General features: G+C 60.4%; 1 protein-coding gene across 4 annotated transcripts in view; it reads right to left on the bottom strand.

Annotated features, from left to right (window-relative positions):
* Positions 1–19,331, bottom strand: part of MROH1 (maestro heat like repeat family member 1) — a 61,391-nt gene that overhangs the window by 2,949 nt on the left and 39,111 nt on the right. For all 4 annotated transcript variants that reach the window (XM_074824977.1, XM_074825158.1, XM_074825072.1 and 1 more), the window contains 10 exons: positions 17,929–18,081; positions 16,403–16,557; positions 15,319–15,484; positions 14,107–14,303; positions 6,958–7,095; positions 5,581–5,695; positions 3,839–3,985; positions 2,338–2,526; positions 902–1,054; positions 693–827 (listed from right to left, as the gene is read on the bottom strand). In XM_074824977.1, the coding sequence (XP_074681078.1) occupies positions 693–827; positions 902–1,054; positions 2,338–2,526; positions 3,839–3,985; positions 5,581–5,695; positions 6,958–7,095; positions 14,107–14,303; positions 15,319–15,484; positions 16,403–16,557; positions 17,929–18,081 (1,548 nt within the window). The remainder of the gene's footprint in view (positions 1–692; positions 828–901; positions 1,055–2,337; positions 2,527–3,838; positions 3,986–5,580; positions 5,696–6,957; positions 7,096–14,106; positions 14,304–15,318; positions 15,485–16,402; positions 16,558–17,928; positions 18,082–19,331) is intronic.

Here is a 19,331-nt window from a genome sequence, read left to right as displayed (position 1 = left end):
TCATTCTTTGGTTTATGAGATTGATGGTTTTTGTAAACTATTATTTTTAGTAGTTGAGTATTTTGTTTTCTAAGGCGCTGGTGATGGGGAAGAGGATGAGGAGGGTGGTAAAGTAGGTGAGGGAGGTTATTTGGCCACCAACAATGAACGGGTGTTCTACTGGTTGGCTGCACTTTTTTCACAGGTCATCAACACTGGAACAACAATAAATTGACCTTTTCATTCTTCACTCACCCACCCAACCTTTCTCCACCAATCACAGGCTCAAACAACCCTCCAGGCATCGTTATCAAACTGCGACAAAATCCCAGTCCGCCCTCACTTCTCCCCAAAAGACGCCCTAGGGCTCGTATTTGTGCTCCTCTTGCGAGTAACCCCCACCCTGCTCTCACCCAACCTGCCGCAGACCCGGCAAACCCGCTCATCACCCCCCCGTAAGCAAACCAGAACGATATGGTTTTATTTGCGTACGCCGTTCTGCGCTCAATCCCCAACAAACCAGGAGGAGGAGTACGGGCCCCGGCCTCAGGGACATCACCCGGGAGGACACCAGCCCGAGGACACCAGCCCAGAGCTCGTGGGGAGGCTGAGGACAAACCTGGGCTTGGGGAGGGGGGGGGACACGCAGGGGCAGGACCCCGACACGAGCCCCGCAGGCAGCGCCAGTGCCAGGGGCCCGGGCGGGAGCTCACCAGGTGTTTGCAGACGTTGTTCATGAACTCGCCGTAGTGCAGGCTCCTCTCCTCGCGCAGGTGGTTGAGGAACATGTCGCAGAGCCCCTCGCAGCCCATGTTGGGGCCACACATGCGCAGGGCAAACTTGCAGGCCTGGGGCAGAGAGAGGGGAGGCTGCAGCGTGTGCTCCAGAGCTCTCCCCCGGCGCGGGCAGCGGGGAGACTCACTCTGACAACCTCCGGCTTCGGGTCCTGGAGGTGCAGCAGCAGCGTCACCAGCCCGTTCAGGATCTGCTCGAAGAAGACTTCGCAGTTGCCTTCGCTGAACCTGCTCAGGTTGCCGAAGAGCACGATGGACGACTGGCGGAGGTCGGGCTGCTCCTGCGGGCAGAGGGGACGAGCAGGGCTCAGTGGGGACCAGGGGACACGGCTGGCGGGGCCGCTCCCCTCACCCACCCCCTCGCTTCTCAGGCTGGGAGGCAGTAAGAGAAATGCTTCCACAGAATCCCAGAATCATGGAGGTTGGAAAAGCCCTTGAAGCTCCTCCAGTCCAACCATGAACCTCACCCTGACCGTTCCCAACTCCACCAGATCCCTCAGCGCTGGGTCAACCCGACTCTTCAACCCCTCCAGGGATGGGGACTCCCCCCCTGCCCTGGGCAGCCCATTCCAACGCCCAACAACCCCTTCTGCAAAGAAATCCTTCCTAAGAGCCAGTCTGACCCTGCCCTGGCGCAGCTTGAGGCCATTCCCTCTTGGCCTGGCCCTTGTTAGCACTTCTGTCTGTCCTGAACCCTCAGCACCTCCTTCCCAGGCTGCCCCACTCCTCGGCTGCAGGGCCTCAGCTTTCTTTCTTTGTTTTTGAAAACTATTTGAGACAATTCTTCACCAGAAAGTAACAAAACCACCCGTGGGCTGAGGACAGGCTCTGTTGGGGGTGTAAACTCTCTCCCTCCCACCCAACGTCTCCACAAAAGCCCAGCCCCCTGCCTCTCCATCCCAGATTTCAGCCACCGTCACCCCCATTTTGCTCCCCCTGACCTGGGGCCCCCCACCAGCTGTCACAGGAAGCACCCGGGAGGTGCTGGGGGGGCTCCATGCTGCACCCCCCTGGCTCTTGGAAGGGGCAGAGCAGTCACACACACACGGCGGGGGAGGGAGCTGGGTAACCCCTGGCTGCAGTTCTGCTCACGCTGACAGTGACACCCCCAAAGCCAGAGCGTGGGGCACAGTGAGGGCCTGGCTGGGGCTGGGGGATGCTCCCGGTGGGGCTGTGGCAGGAGCAGGGACGGGCTGAGCGGGAAAAGCATCAAGCTTCGCCGTGGAGATGCTGGAGGGGTTTTGGGGGGACAGAGACCGCTAAGGGCTGTGAAAGCCGTTGGGACAGGCACCCCCAGGGTTTCCCCCCTCTCCCCCAGCCCTCGCTCCTGCCTCAGGCACCCCTGTAACCCCGCTCTGGCTCATCCCCGTGCCCGGAGCCTCCTGCTACCCGGGAGGAGCCGCAGCCCGAGCGGACGACGCTCCCCGGCGGGGCCGCGTCCTTACACCGCCCCGTTCCACGCTCCCAGCTGGGGCCGTGGCGCCCCGGCCTCCTTCCCCTGACCCCGCGGCATCCAAGCAGGCGACAAAAAACACGAGCTCGGCTTTCCTGGGCGCTGCCTTACGCTGTCGAAGAAGGGCCGGATCCTGATGGCAATGTGGAGGAGCATGGACTGGATGTCTCTCTCCTCCACGTGATCCAGGAGCTTGGAGAGACTGGACATGGCCTCGAGCGCAACCAGGTTGTGGGGGTCGTCTTTGTCATCCATGCCATTGACCATGGACGCCAGGAGCTTGGCCCCGTGCTTCCTCACCTGCGAGGGAAGTGGCGAGAAACGTGGTCTCCAGGCCCTTGGGTGCTCCACAGCAGGCTCCAGCCAGGAGGAGCTGGAAGACGACTTAAATTACAGCCGCTGTGGGCAAAGCGTCTTCGGCACAGTCATCGCAAGGCGGTAACTGCTCACGGCTGCCACCGCTTCCCCTCCCACTGGAACCATCACCGCGGCATTTCACTGTGTAATTAGAGCCAGTGTCTACGCAGCAAAGGGGGAAATTAAGTTTGCTTAAGCCACGTTAAGTCTGTCGGCATTTAATCCTGAGCACTCGGCTTTGCAAACTCCGCCGTGCTGTCCGGTGCAGCCTACGGAGCGTAGCTGGGAGGGGGCGAGGACGGACAGACGGACTGCTGGCCCCGGGACGGTAGGAGCCCGCCCAGAGCCGTCGCGCCGGGTTGCCCAAGCAGATCCCGGACAGGAGCACCGGCAGCGCGCCCCGGGAGGGTGGAAACTCGGCTGCACTCACTGCTGGGCTCTTGCTTCCCCAAGGCAGCGCTGGCGCGCGCAGCCCTGACCTCAGATGCTGCCAGACAGCGGCTCTGGCCGGGTTTACGCCACCAAAACGGTGTTTTTAGGAGCGACTTATGTTTTACCAGCGCATCACGGTAGCATATTTTCTTGGGGCTGGCCTGCCCATGAGCTCTCCCCGGGGTTTGGCAAGGGTGAGCAGCGGTGCGGGGGGGCCCACTGAGCCCCCGCTGATCGGTGAGGAGAGCCGCGGGGTCAGGGCAGCGGCCCACGGCTCCTACGCCTGCGGGGTTTGTGGCATCGACTCCTCTCCCCGGGCAGAACAGGGGGTTTAAACCACCGCTTTGGAGTGTGGGGGCACCGACCCACCTGCCTGAACCCCAGCGCTGGGACGGGATCGACTTTTCTTTGAAGGATCCATTTGTCAGTGGCAAAACCACCGGAGCAGCAGGAAAGAGCGATGGGCTCAGGTGCGATGCTGCTGCCTGCGTGGGCAAGCCCCACGGGTGACCCGGCTCGTTTGGGCCAGCCAGCCTCCCACCGAGGTTGCCAGGCTTTCCTCCAAAGCCAGGCTTTTCCCCGGGTGTCTCCCAAAGCAGCCAGTCTGCACCAGAGCAGCCCCGCAGCATCTGCCTGTGGCGGTGCGATGCTCAGGATGGCCACCACCTCGGTTTTGCAGTTGCTGTCGCCAGGGCGAGGGGGTGCCCGACTGTCCTGCCTAAACCCCCCTGCCGCTGCTGACAAGCAGCATCTCCCAGGGGCTTCCTGCTCCCTTTTCTCCCAGCCTGGGCTCTCAGGCCCAGCACACGGAGCTCGCTCTCACCTTTTCGGGTGAGCCGGAGGCGATGTTGCCGAGCCCGCGCAGCGCCAGCATCCGCACCAAGGTGCAGGCGTCCTTCTGCCTCCCCGTCATGTTATCCATCACCGTCTCCAGCAGCATCAGGTCATTCACCACGTTACTGTTGAGGAGCTGAAGCAGAAAAAAAGTCTCAGCAGTGACAAGAGAGGGCCCCGCGAACCACAAGGGAGGCGACGGCCGAGTTGCAGATGCTCTGACTCCTTCACGGTGCAGAAGAGCCCCGGCAGACGTGGTTTGTCCCCCGGCTCCCCTCGGGCCCTCACTCTACACTTGCCTCACCCACAGACAGGACTGGGGGAGCCCTCAGGCCCCGCACCCCGGGGCAGGCACTTGGATTTGGGGAACCTGCAATAATTCCTAACATGTAAATTAAGAAAACTGAGGCCTCCCCAGGTTGGGAAGAAAGGGGAAGCCAGGCGAGCACCAACAGAAACCCATGAACCCTAAGCCAAAGCTAAACCCTCGCCCCTGAGATCACCTGACCTGGCTGGCTACAGAGAAGTCAGAATATTTACAGGGGTGGAGGGTCAAAGTGCAACCCCCCAGGCTGGGGACTGGCCAGCGGCAAAACCAGCTGCTCTTCCAGAGCGGTGCGGGGACACCCAGAGCCCCCCAACGCTCCTCAGAGCCCCTGGGAACATCCCCAGGACTGGTAGAATATCCCCCTACCCCTTCCCCGGCCCTAGGGGGGGGGTCGGGGGGCTGCTCCAGGCCCCAGACATGGCAGGGGGCTCCCTGTGTGCACCCCCAAGGCCGGGGCTGAGAGAGACCCTGCCCAGGCGTGGGCACCATGGTGCGAGCACAGAGCTTGGGCTGGACACCCCTGGGTGGCACCGAGAGCACCCCCCTGGGTCCCAGGGGGCTGTCATGGAGCCCCCCCCAGCCTGCCGGGACGAGGCAGTGACAGCCACGCCGAGGGGGACCCTATCAGAGCCGGGGGAGCTGCCACACAGCAGCCCCGTGCCGCCCATCCTGCTGCTGCTCCGTTCCCCTCCTCGCTTCCCCTCTGTCATCTCCGTCACTGGCACGGCCGGGAGAAAAGGGACTGAGCTCTCACCTCATCAGTTTTGAGAGAGGGAGACACAGGCATTTGCTTCCTTCCCCTCCAGCTCCACGGTGAGGCAAAGCTGCTATTTTAAACCCTTGAAGGATGCAGAGAGCCAACCACACTCCAAAACTAAAGCAGATTCTGGGACAGGCTCCAAGAGCCGGGCCGGCAGCTCCCCCAGCCAAACAGAAAATAAAAACAGTGCCTTAATCCCAGGCTGCTTAAGCAGCTGAGAATTTAAAAGGTGGTTTATAAGGGGGGATATAGTTCTGCATTGTTGGCATAAGGTGCTCCTTTATGTAACAAAAGCTCCTCGAGTGGCCCAGGGCTTTAAGGTGGTATGTATGGGCAGATAGTGTTACAGTCTGCTGGCTGCGCCGCCGGCGAGGGGAAAGGACTTGAGTCACTTCATTCCTGGGGGTGGTACGTCAGGACGGAGCTACGGTTTGCTGGCTCACGGCGGTGATGTGTTCAGAGTTGGACTCCTGTGAGCGCTTCTCTGCCATCCCCTCTACCAGAGGGTCGGGAAGCCGAGGAGGACGGGCAGAGCCCCGCTGCAGCTTAACCCTCATCCCGGGCGCGGACGGACGGACGGACAGAGGGCCAGGAGCCAGCCCGCAGCGGTGGCCCGGCCGCGCCGCGCAGCCCCCCCGCTCACCTCGGCGAGGAAGGCGGTGGTGGTGATCCTCTGGCTGTCGAAGACGCTGCTCAGTGTCGGGATGAGGTTCTTCACGATCAGGGGGAGCCGGGGGCCGGCGTGTCGCGCCATGGCACTGCCAAGAGAAGGGGCACGTGTCACCCGTGCTGGCCGCCCGCACCAGGGGGCTACAGGTTGCCCCGAGGGGGGGCTCTGAGGAAGCTGGCGAGCACCCCCCGCCCTGGGGTCTGCAGGCAAACTGAGCGCGGTGAGGTGCTGGCACGGATCCCTGCACCACGGGCTGCCGCAACGCGCCTCGGCGGGTGCTGCCTCCTCCCGTGCCCCGAGGACAAGTGGCCTTATTATAATTATATGATTATAATGAAAATATATTATAACAATATGGTAGCCACTGTTTGAAAACCACAACAGCTACTCTTAATGAAGACCCCAAAAGGTCAGTGTATGACATCAAAAGTGTTACAGAGAAACTGGTCACATTAATTTCTACTGAGGGGTGCTTAGTGCTTAAGCTTCAAAATATCGAATATTCCTCTGACAAGATAATTTTACTCTTTTTGAAAGGACTTGTGATAGAGAATTTCATCTTTCTAAATGAAGAACAGTTTGTTATCTTGAACATACGCAATATTAAGCGAGACTCTTGTTTTGCTTTAGACTGGAAAAATATGCCAGGGACCAGCAGCCACGGCCCCGGGTGCTTTGAGCACCGTGAGCGGCAGCGGGGCCACGGGCAGCCGAGCGGGCAGGGAGCTGCCTGTGCTGCCCGTCTTTCACGTCTCCGCGTCCGGCTGCTGTGCAGAACCTGCACGTGGACAGCTGGGAGAAAAGAAAACAGAAAAGCCAGCGGCTGTGGCCTGGCATCGTCCCCTCCTGCCACCCGCTCGCCTGGGGACAAAGCGCAGCCGGGCACCCTGGCAGGAGCCTGCTCCGGCGGAGCCTGGCCAGGAGGGACGTTTTTATTTGGGATGAGACACTCTCAAGTGTTTGGGAGGTTCAATAAAACATTTTTGCAAATACTGGAAAATCCCAAACCGCTCCTCTCCTCCGCAGCCGTCCAAGAGCTATTAACAGCGCTGGGTGGAGGGACAGCGAAGTCCCCGGCTGAACCGGGCTGCACCGAACCGGGCCGCGGGCTGGGGCCGTCCCTCGGCCTCGCCACCTCCCGCCAAACTCGCCACCGTTGGCACGAGGTCACGCAGCCGCCGCGGGAAGGACGGCAGAGCCCCTCGCCAGTCCCTCGGTGACACCGCGGGACCCTCCGCCGGGCTTTGAGGCACGGCAGCACCCCGGGGACACGGCGCACCCCCCTCCCAAGGGCCACGGTGCCGTTCCTGCACCGAAGCAAGAGGAGATTGCAGAGAAGCGGCGCCTTACCCGGCGAGCGCGGCGACGCCGTCATGGTGCCTCTCCGGACTCGCCATCAGGTCCCAGCCGCCGGCGTTGCCCACGGCCCGGGCGACCTCCTCGCTGCCCCCCCGGGCCAGCATGACCTTCAGCGTCTCCACGGCGCGGCTGGGGAGAGAGGCACGGCGGTGAGGTTAGGGCAGGCTGCCTGCCCTGCCTGCACCCTGCCCGCCTGGCAGGCCCCAGGGCGAGGGAGCTTCTCGCTGGGCCACGCGGGAGGCGTTCGGGTGCTTGAGGACGGGATGAGTTATGCGAGGGCTTTAGCTGGAGTGAGACGAGCCCATAACTCACTGCTACTTCCATTTACACCGTGACGTTCGCCGTTAAAGTGATCCAAGACAATAGACTGAAAAGTAAAGAAGTCCAGAACTACTTTAAGGAGGGTTTTTTTTGCATTAATATTTTATAGGTAGGGATTATTTTGCTGCAAGCGCAGAGCAACATATGGGAAACATACATTATCCTGTCAAAACAAAACAAATATTAGCAATGGATAAATCTTAGCCTTCAATACAAGCAAGAGGAATGTAGTTACCACACACACAAAGAAAACAGAACTATTAAGAGTGTCTCAACACAAAAGTCTTCCAGCTTATGAGCCGGATTCCTGCTATTCTGGCTTCTCGTAGGGATGGGCCACGCTGTGGTGCCAAGGGACTGTCACCCCCCTCCGAGCCCCAGGAGGCTGCAGGGTGGGGGCACCCCTGGGGCTCCACTGCAGCCACGTCCTCCAGCAGCTGCAGGAGCCCCCCAGAGCCCAGCTTGCCTTAGAGACACAACCCAAGCTGAGACTAACGATGGAAAATAACCACCAGCCCACCACACGCAGGGAAATCACACCCAGCCAGGCCAGACCCCGAGGCTTTCGCCAGTTTTGTACCAGGCTGGTCTGAGTGTTTTATCAGCAGCAGGGCTGGGGCTCCTCCAGAAGCACTGTCAGGGCCAAAGCTGAGCACCTGCCCACGGCCAAAGCACGAGGAGCCGGAAAGGGGACAAGTAGAACAACGCCGGTTTGCTTCTCCACTTGGCACAGCCACGTCCAGTGCTCAGAACAAGAGGTTCCTGCTCCGTCCCCGCAAGCCCCAGCAGAAGCCGCCTGGTCCTGCTGCTCTCGTGCACGGGGCACTCCGGGGCCGGTCAGGTGACCCGGTTCTGGGCCCATGGGGCAGACGGTGCCCAAACCTCGAGTCTGCCCTGAAAAACCTGCCCGGAGGAGCCATCGAGCTCCTGTCAGCGACAGCAAACAGAGGCAGGACGGCGGCTGCGTGCCGAGCTCGCTCGCTCAGCTCTTGTGAGAAGTCCAGGCTGGTGGGGAGGCTTCCAGCACGCTTCATGCATCGCGAAAACTACAGGACAACAAGGAATTAATTACTAATTAAAGAAAACCTTAGGCAGAAGCATTTTCCACCAGCTGTCCGTGCCAATCTGCTGGTACACGTAACAGCCCTGGTTTTAACTGTTTTGGAGTCCGGCCACACAGGACTTTGGAGTTTTTCAACCAGTTTTCAGCTGGAGAGAGCCCGAGGCGCTGCCGCGCTTCCCGTCGCTGAGCCGCACCACAATCTCTCCGCGATGTGCAAGCGCCTCCGTTTAGGGAGGTCCTGCCACAGAGCGAGTCTCTCACCTTGAATATCCCTTCCAGCCACCGGGAGCAACACCCAGGCTCCTTTTTTCATGAGGGCGGTGGGTTTCGCGGGGAGGTCCGGGCTCCGCGTCACGTACTGCTGCCTGTTTGCCTGCGGGCAGCTCAGCTCCGCAGGGGCCAGGCAACGGCCTCCGTCCGGGCCACTGGACGCAGCCGAGCTCAGCATGGGCGCCGGCGCTCAGCAGACACCCGGTCGTGGGGCCCCGCGCCCAGCCCCGAGCTCATGCTCTCCCGAGGGCACAAATTCTCACCGCACACTGCCACAGCACGGGGCGCTCACCAGCTCTCACTCCGTCCAGCCCCAGGAGGCCGAACTGGTCTCCCTGCCCCTCAACAAAATCGGCCTAATCCTGGCCTGATTAGCCGGTGCATCTCCAGCCCTCTCAGTCCATTCCTGGGGCTCTTGCCCTCGCTGGCGGGGAGCCCCCCACCCCCAAAGCCTGACCTGGATCGCACACTCCAGCCTTGGCTTAACGGACGCCCGCCTCCTGCAGTATGGCGAGGACCGCTAACGTTTCTGCAGAGCAAGAAAAACTCCCTAAACCTCAACACTCAAATCTTGTGTGCAGGTGAACCTGTAATTTAGTCTGAGGAAGCTGCACGGGGATTTATTCTCCTGCAGCATAAGAAAACAGCAACAAAAAAGCCTCCTGGGAGACATTCACAGACAACAGGCCAGTGAAGGCCGATGAGGATCCCACCAGCCCCTTGGCTGGGGACAAGCTCTGACGGAACGTCCCGGCACCAGCCCGGCGCTCACGGGCGGCTCCTCAGGAGGGACCGTTCCCAGCAAAGCCCCCGCACACCGGCTGCAGGATTCCTGCTCCACTCGCACCTCCCCGAGGTTTCAGCTCCTGGCCCGCGCCTCCAGGCTCTCCTGCTCCTTAGGAAGAGCTAAAAAGCCCGAGGCGAGCGCAGGGGGTTAAGCCCCCACACAACCAGAGGCTGCTCCTGCAAGACAGATGGTTAAAGCCGTTCATTCACAAGGTTTGCTTTTTCCACAGTGTCCTATAGACACTTCCTTCCTTTCCAACAAAAGCCCGTGTCTTCCAAGCTCCCTTTCCTGCCAAGCTATCATATTCACCTTTACCATCTCTCTTTGGCATTTAAATATCATGAAGACTTAGAATTCAAAACGCGTACAGGAAATTACTTTGATATTGTAACCAGCTCCTGGGACAAGGCTGGAATTTCACATCCCTGCGGTTTTTCTGCGCCTTGGACAAAGACGGCTCCCCCTCCATCCATCCCTCCACGATGACTTCATGGAGGCGCAGCCATGGCCTGCGCCCCTGCAGCAGGAGCGGAACCAGGGCTCGGAGCAGAGCCCCGCGCCCTTCCCCGCCCCTCAGGTCAGTCCCTGGGGTGACGCAGCCCCTCTCCCTGCGCCCCCAAAAGCGGCCGACGGCACCGGGGACACACAGCCAGGGCCTGGCTGCTCCGCACCGACACCTGCCAGATCAAGCGGTGACCAGAGAAGCGGCTCTAGGAAACCCAACCCGGCGCGTGCGTGTGCCGGCGGCGAAAAAAAGGAGCTTTTTTCCTTTCTTGAGGACGCAGACGCTGCGTGTGACCCACCGGCTGTGCGCCCAAGGGAGTGAAGTGAAGCGTGGCCAGCTTGCCCGCGTCCAGACTAGCCCCAGAGATGCAAGCCATGGGCTCGGACTAGCGGGAAAGCCCCTCTGGTACAACCCTACCAAGCTTCACCCAGCAAAGCCTGAGACTGAGCTCAATCAGCGGCAGCAGGAGGGAGCCAGCCTTGGGCAGAGCTGCTCCTGAGGGGCTGCAGGAGAGAAGGGCTGGGGGGGCTCTCCCATCCCGCCTCTGGGACGTGGGTGTTGACTGGCACGTCGGCTTTTCACACAACAAAGATTTGGGGGCTCTTTGCACCCCAACGGTTCCCTTCCGGCATCATCAGCACGATGGGAGCAGCCAGGCAGGAGCCCAGGCCAGCGGCGGCGGGGGGGCTCATCCAGCCCCACGGAGGGAGCAGCGATCCTGGCCGTGGTTCAGCACGTTCCGGTTTGCGTCCCCACCGCTGTTCGGAGTCACTCGGGGAGGAAGAGCAGGCGGTTCTGGCTCCTACGCCTCCTTCCAACCAGTTGCTTCGAGTTTCCTTCGGCGCTCCCCGCGTTACGGCGCGGGGTCTGGCCAGGATCTGCCCGTGCCGCTCTTCCAGGAGTCGTTAAGGGGGAAGAGGATGACGAGAACAGACAGTTCTGGCTGCACGAGCCCAAAGCCACAAAGGCAGCACGAGCGGCCGCTCCCGGGAGGGGGGATCTGCACGAAGATCTCCCAAACCGTGGCCGCTGCTGCGCAAAACACCCCGAGGGGACGGGGCAAGGGCCGCAAGCTCGGGGAGCGCCAGCATGGCCGCGGGGCAACCCCCGATCGGCCTCAACCAACCTCCAACACGTCGGGTTCGTTTAATTTTCTTCTCACATGTGGTCTAAATAAAACGCTAATCAGATAGCAGCCCTGCCATCCAGCATAACAACCTGTTTCCCCTCATTATGTCTCCCCGCCGCAGAAGGCACCCTCCGCCCGCGCAGCAGCTTTCCGAGGGGAGGACGGGGCCCAGCGCGGCGGCAGACGGGGGCATCGCCCGCTGCACCCAACGCCGCCGTTCCAGCCGCTCGGGAGAAGGGAACGGCCTTTCTTCACCGCTGGGATTTGATAAATGAACTGTCAAGGGATGCCAGAGCCCTTTGAGCTCGCTGCTCCTCCAGCCTTTTGTTTTTTTCTCCTAAGGCTAATAATAGCCTGTAAAAAACCCACAAGAGGATAAAACTGAGAATCAGGGCACAGCTTCCTCCCCGTGGGCCGACCCAAGCTCCAGGGGAACCTGTAGCTGTTTTGCTGGTGCAGAGAGCAAGCGGGTGGCTGGAGAAGCAGCTCCAGAGAAGGGCAGTCCCTGCCCTCCCTCCCGGGAAGCCTGCAGCCCCTCCTGCCTCAGGTGGGGGTTTAACCCCAACACCCCCATAAATTTAAAGTGCTTTAAGGCAAATGCAGGTATCACTCATCTGCCAGAATGTTTCTGCAGGGCGAGGGCACCTGCGGTCGCAACGCCACGGCTGGGCCATGGCAGAGAAGCTGGGCTGAAGGCCGAGGGGCGCCGGTGCCGTTTCAGGCACTAACTGCAGCGTGGGCAGTGCAGACGGCCGACGCACACCGGCACCCAGCCCAGCCCCGGAGCCGCTCCGCGAGGTGCCCAGGCAGGCAGAGTGGCTTGTTTGCATCTCGTTCATGGCCACAGCACCTGCGAAGGGCGAGACAAGCCCTGGTCCTCTCTCCTACAGATGGAGGCAGCCCCGGGGTGCAGGAGAGAAGAGCAGCCCCTTCGTGCTGCTCAGCACGGGCAGGCTCTGGCGGGAGCGCTGCGATGACAGACACACAAGGCGGGTGCTGCTCCATGCCAGCACCCTTCGGTGTTTGAACCAGGCTGCTTGGCTTGAGCAGATGATTATTTAGCGGCTGCAGTGACTCTTGCAACCAGCCCTTTGGGGTTTCAGGGACTCTCACCACAGAGAAATCATTTCTCCAACAACACTCTCTTAAAATCCAGCCCCAGGGAGAGGCCAGGACCCGAACACACCTTTTAAAAAGCTGCTGATCGCACCCTGCTGCCCGCCCAGCCCATCACCCCTGGATGCACCTATTTCACAGAATCACAGAATCCCAGAATCATCTCGGTTGGAAAACAACTTGAAGCTCCTCCAGTCCAACCATGAACCTCACCCTGACCGTTCCCAACTCCACCAGATCCCTCAGCGCTGGGTCAGCCCGACTCTTCAACCCCTCCAGGGATGGGGACTCCCCCCCTGCCCTGGGCAGCCCATTCCAACGCCCAACAACCCCTTCTGCAAAGAAATCCTTCCTAAGAGCCAGTCTGACCCTGCCCTGGCGCAGCTTGAGGCCATTCCCTCTTGGCCTGCCGCTGGTTCCTTGGCTCAAGAGACTCAGCCCCCCTCTCTGCACCCTCCTTTCAGGCAGTTGCAGAGGGCCAGGAGGTCTCCCCTCAGCCTCCTCTTCTCCACACTAAACCCCCCCAGTTCCCTCAGCCGCTCCCCATCACACCTGTGCTCCAGACCCTGCACCAGCTCCGTTGCCCTTCTCTGGACACGCTCGAGTCATTCAAGGGCCTTTTTGGAGTGAGGGGCCCAAAACTGAACCCAGGAATCGAGGGGCGGCCTCACCAGTGCCGAGCACAGGGGTCAGATCCCTTCCCTGTCCCTGTTGGCCACGCTAGTGCTGAAGGCATTTGCCAAGATTAGAAGATGCAGCGACCCGACATGCGGGGCAGGGCAGCGCCTTGAGGGAGGAGCACGGCCCTGGCACGCAGCTACCCCAGCCCAGAGCTGAGGTAGCTCAACGGGAGCTGAGCCCGAGGGGGAGCAGTATATTCCTGCTGCCCTATGAGGGCCACGTACCCACCTCTGACCATAAAGTGGCTCCTTCCCGCTGGGGGTGGCCAAACCTTTACGAGGTTTGCTGAAGTTGGGGTGCTGCGGGCAGAGGCCAGGGCAAGGTGAAGTCTAAACTCCTTGGCCAAGCCCATGCCAGCAGCAGCTCTCTGCACACCAAGGGAAGTTTCGCCTTCACTGGGATCCTCAATGCTGCTGAGGCTGTAAAGGGAGAGCTCGTTAAAGGCTGGTGACAGGCAACGCCGCTCATTTCTCAGCCCTCTGCCAGAGGAGGAGCAGAACAGGCCAGAAGCGCCCACAGGAGCAGCTGGAGAGCGGTTGTTTGGGACCCGAGTCCTCGCCCCCAGCCCCCCGGGTCCCATCCTCAGCGGCGAGGGCCACCATGGGCTCAAAGCACCGAAGGAGAAGCCAGATGTGGGGGAAGACGGCAGCGCGGCCCAGCTCTGTGCGCTCCCCGCGCAGCAATCGGCGACACGCCGCAGCCATCGACGCGACGAAGCCAACAAGTTTGCTCTTTCCAGCTTCCCCTCCTCATCCCTTGCGGAAGCGGGGCCATCCTCCCTCCCCAAGAAATGCTCGTCCGCCTCCGCCGTGCCCAGCCAGCCCCGGGGGGGCCCCGCCGAGCCCCGCTCCGAGAGCCAGCGGGGTGTTTTGGGGGCGGGCTGCGGCTGTAACCCAATCCGGCAGGGCTCTGGCACCGTGGCTGCCCGAGCTCTGAAAAGCACATCTTTCACCGCGGCTGCAGAGGCGGCTGATTTAATGCTTCCCAATTTAGAGATTGTGTTCTGCAGAAGAAAACACACTAAAAAAAAAAAAATTAAAAAAAAAAAAAACAACCAACCAACCGCCAAACCCAAATCCCAGAGGCCAAACCGCACCAGAGGTCAGGCCGTCATACCGAAGGCGTTACAGCTCGGGTGTTATTACCCAGCCCCCCGGTTCCAGACGCAGCACATGCTCTTGTGTTTGGACAAACAAAAAATGAGTTCCACATGGCAGGTAGGCGCGTTCCCTCCGCACCGGCCGCCCAGCGCCCCAGCTCCGCCGTACCTGCAGGGATGGAGGCTCCGGGGGGCCAGGCCATGGCTGCTGCTCCTCCTCTCCCTGCTCTGCAGGTTTTTCGGTAGCTGAACACCCACGGTGCAGCTGACGCGCAGCAGGAGAGTCACAAACAACGGCGGGTAGAGTCCCAGCACTGCTGCCCCAGACTCCGGAGCAGACATGATCTCATACAAAGCACATGTGGCCTGGAGAGAGAGAGCAAGCGTGCGGAGAAGAGGATTAGGAGGGGATCTCCCACGCCACGCTGCTATCTGTTAGTAAATAACCCAGCGAGGCAGCGAGAGGGTTTTTGCTCCTTCCTGCGACACCGAGTCTAACAAAGCAGCGGCGCCTACCCCCAGCGTAACCTCTCTGTATTGTAGAAGAATTTTAAATATAACCTCTGGTATATTTGACATAGATTTTAAGGCCTAGTGAAACGTGTTCAGGACTGAGCGATCTTGTAAGGCAACCGGAACGCTGCTCAACAGGCCTGAAAAGCGTTCTTAGCCTGCTGCTCGTGTAGTCCCACCTGGGTTGCCCATTTCTGTTAAAGAATTTCGCCTCAGTGAGTGACCCCACTTCATAAAACAAGCCTAGAGATACCCACAGTCTGGGGAAATTCTTTAACAGCATCCCACACGCAGCTCCGAGGGAGCTACGGCTGCTGTTAAAAGCGACTGCTCCTCGGGCAAGCTGGGTGTTTGCAGCTGGGGGAGGTTTGAAGCCCGTACCTGGGGAGGGAGAACAGATCCAAAGGCTCAGGTTTTACGGGCAGGAAGACAACGCGCACGCAGAGCCCTTCGCAGAGCCCTATTCTGGCCAATTTAAAAAGCCGTAATTACGCAGCACAATATAGAGGGGTGTTAAAAACAGAGCGGGGAGCGGGGGTTTGCTTTCAGAGCGGCTGATTCTGTACCATCTGCATTTGGTCCTTCAGAGGAGGAGGAAATTTTCACAGCTGCTTTACTGCTTAGAAAGCTGCCAAGCTGGGTTTATTTTTTCTGAAGGGATAAAATGCAAAGTGGTCTCCCTTGAGGACGGACACCTGAGAGGCTTTTTACGAGCCGGTGGATTAGCTCTAATAGGCATTACACAGCGATGCGTTATTTCCAGAGTCCACGCCTGGCACAACCCCCTAAGCCAAGGAAATGAAAAAAGCATTCCAGGTGTTGGGGTGGGGAAGGGCACCCTCGGCGGGGCTGGCAAGGGGACACTTACGGCCAGGGGCAGAGGGGTGGCGATGCGTTCGGCCCCGCTGCCCAGCAGGAAGCATTTGCTCTCCTTGTACGGGACGTCCCTGTTGACCTTCTCCAGGAGCTGCTCCAGGATCTGCGAGGTGAGGGCCGGCTCGGTGGCCAGCGACCGCCACATGGCACACGTGTGGCTAGAGGAGGGGAGGGAAGCACTGCTTTGGCACCGGCTGCTGGCGTTAACTCGCGCCCTTGTTTGAGGGATGCCCCCTCCCTGCGCGGGGGAACACCTGGGTCACATCTCTCCCCCCAACCCCGGCACAGAAAGGCAGGTGAGGAGCGGGTCACTGCTAGCGGCAGAGCTGTGCCGGGAGCTGACGCCTCCTGTCTCGAGGGATCCCCCCCCAGAAGCTGCTCTCAGACAACACCCAAAGCCCCCCCAAAACCCCACGGCATCCCCCACAGCAGCAGCCAGAGCTCCCGCCTTGCCCTGTGTGGTTTGCGAGCCTGCCCACTGCTGTTGGAGCAGGGCAAGGAGGAGGAGGAGAAGGAGGACAACAACAACGGGGCGAGGAGGAGGAGGAGGAGGACGACAACAACGGGGCGAGGAGGAGGAGGAGGACGACGACGACAACGGGGCGAGGAGGAGGAGGAGGACGACGACGACAACGGGGCGAGGAGGAGGAGGAGGACGACGACGACAACGGGGCGAGGAGGAGGAGGAGGACGACGACGACAACGGGGCGAGGAGGAGGAGGAGGACGACGACGACAACGGGGCGAGGAGGACAATGGGTGAGGAGGAGGTCAACATCTGCTCAAGGCTCAGCCCAGGGCCAGCTCTGACCCCTCCATCAGCTTTAGGGAGGCTCCCTGGGGCCAGCTTTGCTAGTTCCCGCCGCCAGCGCCCCTAAGCCCAACAAAGCCCCCGAGAGGCAGCTCCGGCAGCGAGTGGCCGCACTGAGCCTTGAGCGCACGCGGAGGAAATTCCAAGCAGGGTCTGATTACGGGGGTGAGGAGCCAGAAGATTATCTGCAGCTTAGGCCAAAGCCGCGCTCTGAAGGCCAGGCCCTGCAAGAGCCCGCGGGCCACCGCGGCAGAGCGGCGCAGGACCTGTCAAAGGGCAACGCGCTGCCCAACAGGCTGGACACCACCACGCTCTTGTGCTGGGAGGCCAGGATGTAAACGGTCTGCTGGGCCGCCTTCCGGATGTGCTCCTCGTCCACCTCCTCCAGCTTGCTGTGGATGATGCTCATGATGTCGGGCACCTGAGGGAAGAGGAGGCGGCGGCATCCAGCCAAGGGCCAGGACACACTTGGGGGTCCCCAACGCCGGGATAGGGGGGTCCCGTCCCCCTGGCAGGGAACAGGACCAGAGGAGCCCATGCGAGCGGGCAGGGTGGTTCTGCTCAAGTCCCTGCTCGCTGGGTGGCTGCAGAACCACAGATCTGTCTGGAAGTCGAGGATCCTTCCCCCTCCTGCCACCCAGGGGAGGGAGGAGGCTGCAGGGTATTCCCAGGGGACAGAGGACACCCTCCACCCCCCCAACTCACGCTAAGCCCCAGCCTGGACTCGGGTGCCGCCAGAGGAGCTTGGCAAGCGAGTTCCTAAGAGGAACTGAAGCTGAACACAGGGAGACACCTCGGCACTCGCTACGAGCTGTAAAACGCACGTTAAGACAAATAGGAAGTTCATGTGCAGAGCAGGCCTGGCAGCAAATTGCCGAGATTAAGCGCAGAGCAGCCGAGAGCTCCGTCCCCAGCTGCGCTTGGGCCTGCCCCACGGACTCGGAGGCTTAGCATCAGTTCAGATTTCAGGATCTGGGCTGGACTGGGTCTGACCAAAAGGTGAGTCATGTAAGCTGGAGCAATCCCACGAAGGATAGAGGCTAATAGGTAGCGAGCAGGACTTGAGCAGAAGCTCTAACGCAAAAGAAAGCTCAAGGAGTAGCTGGAGACCTGGTGTTTCCAATTACTGCGAGAGAAAGGGGGAGCTTAGCCCTAAAGGTAGTGGATTAGACAGAAAAGCCTTCTGTGTCCAGCACCTCTAAGCCCTGCAAGCATTCCGACTGGCTTCCCAGCCAGGAACCCCGCGCTCCCCCAGAGCTTGCGAAGGTTTCCCGGGGAGCCTGAGCCCTTCTGGTAAAGTGAGCTGCTCTGAACTCCTCAACCCGAGCGAGCGCCAGAGCGGAGCCGGCCTCGCCAGCGGCCGCCTCCTACCCTGCAGCCGCCTTCCCCGCCTGTGAGGACGGAGCGGGAGAGCGCGAGCGCACGCGCCCCCGGGGAACGAGGGAGGATGAGAGCGGCAGCCCCCCCAAAAGCTTCGGGGCGAGTGGTTCCTCTGGCCAGAAATCAAAGAGCAACAGTTGCGAGAGACAGGGGGGAAACGCCTCCCTTCTCCCCTCAGGCCTGGAGCTCTCCCTGCGCTGGGCATCACACGCTGGCCCATACTGGCCTCATACTGGTCTCATACTGGTGTGTCCCTGCCCATCGCAGAGAAGCCCAGCATCCCCAAACGCACTGCTGGAGCTCCAAGGGGGAAGATACCGGGGGAAAATAACGACCACCCGGCCGGAGCTGCCGCTCCAGGGCTGCGTCCGGACCACGGTGGCGGTGGCAAGGCCGAGCAGCGGCCACTCACCTTCTCCTGCAGGACCCCCCCACGCTCCTTGAGGAGGGAGTTGATCATGACAGTGGCCGCTCGGGAGCAGTTTTTATCAGGGTCCGCCAGCCCCTCAAACATGGCGAGCAGAAGGCTCATCAGCTGGTCCGGAGGGACGCGCTTCCCGATCACCTGCGGGGAGGGCAAGAGTTAAGCACCGAGGGTTTGTCACTCTGGAGAGAGCGATCCTGTCGATGGCATCGGCTCAGTGCCCTGCGGGAGCATGTAGAATTTTAAATACAACTCTGGTATATTTGAAATAAGATTTTAAGGCCCAGTGAAACGTGCTCAGGGCATCGCTATCCTGTGACATTCCCAAGGCAACCAGAACGCTGCTCAACAGGCCTGAAAAGTGTTCTGAGCCTGCTGCTTGGATAGTCCCAGCCCAAGGCTGGTTTAAAACCCCGTCAAGCTGATCCTACAGAGGCAGTTTTAACAAAGGATGGTTAATTGACCAAACACTGGGGTTTTGCCACATTAAGAGAATTCAGTATCTGGAAAGCGCTCGCTCTAGCTAAGCCTTTCATAGAACATCTTCAGTGTTTGCTCAGAATTGGGCGAGATGAAAACTACTGGAAGAAAGATGTAGAAGATGATGACCCGAAAAATGACCCTGAAACTGAGGCGAGGATTGGGACCAGAAGAGAATTTGGCTGCGACAGGGGTTGTAGTGAATTTTAATAAGTGATGAGAATCAAAGGTTGAGTGAAAACTTACATAGACTTTGGACTTAGGTAACAGATTTAGAAATAGTGTATGAACTGTGCGAGGCCTTCGGGCATTGGCCACTCACTGCGGTGTTGGCCCAACTCTGAGTGTTAATAAAGCAAACCCAGAGATACCCCCCGTCTGGGGAAATTCTTTAACAAGCATTGGCCAGGAGCCCAGATCGGTGGTCACGGAGGGGAGCAAGGGCCAGGCCGCAGCCCCGGAGGAGGCAAGAGGCCACTTGCCCCATGCTGCTGGCCAGCATGGCCGGAGAACCTTGGGGCAACACAGCCGAGCCATTCGCTCCGCTCTGGCCACCACCCAGCTGCTGGGAAGACGCTCCCCCAGGTCTCCTCACGCTCTCCAGACCTGACGGTGGAACGAGCTGCTCTGTGGAGAGGTCAGTGGGGGGAATGTCCGCTGGAGCGACAACATTTGGGTTGAGTCAGATGATCCTTGAGGCCCCTTCCACCCTGGTGTTCTGTGATTTTATTTGTAACGCCGCTGCCGTGCTGGGAGGCAGCCAGGAACCCGGCAGCTGCAGCCCCAGCGCCAACCACCACCCCACACTCCGCAGGAGAGCACCGCCAGCGACAGGGCCCCGAGGGCTCCCTTCAGCCAACAGCTTCCACCGAGTAGCACGACCTTCCCCATGTCCACCCTGGAGCATGTTG

This window comes from Strix aluco, chromosome 1, assembly GCF_031877795.1.
Source record: "Strix aluco isolate bStrAlu1 chromosome 1, bStrAlu1.hap1, whole genome shotgun sequence".
NCBI classification, from domain to species: Eukaryota; Metazoa; Chordata; class Aves; order Strigiformes; family Strigidae; genus Strix; species Strix aluco.
Note: the sequence above shows the minus strand (reverse complement) of the source record. Positions and strands in the feature narration are given on the sequence as shown.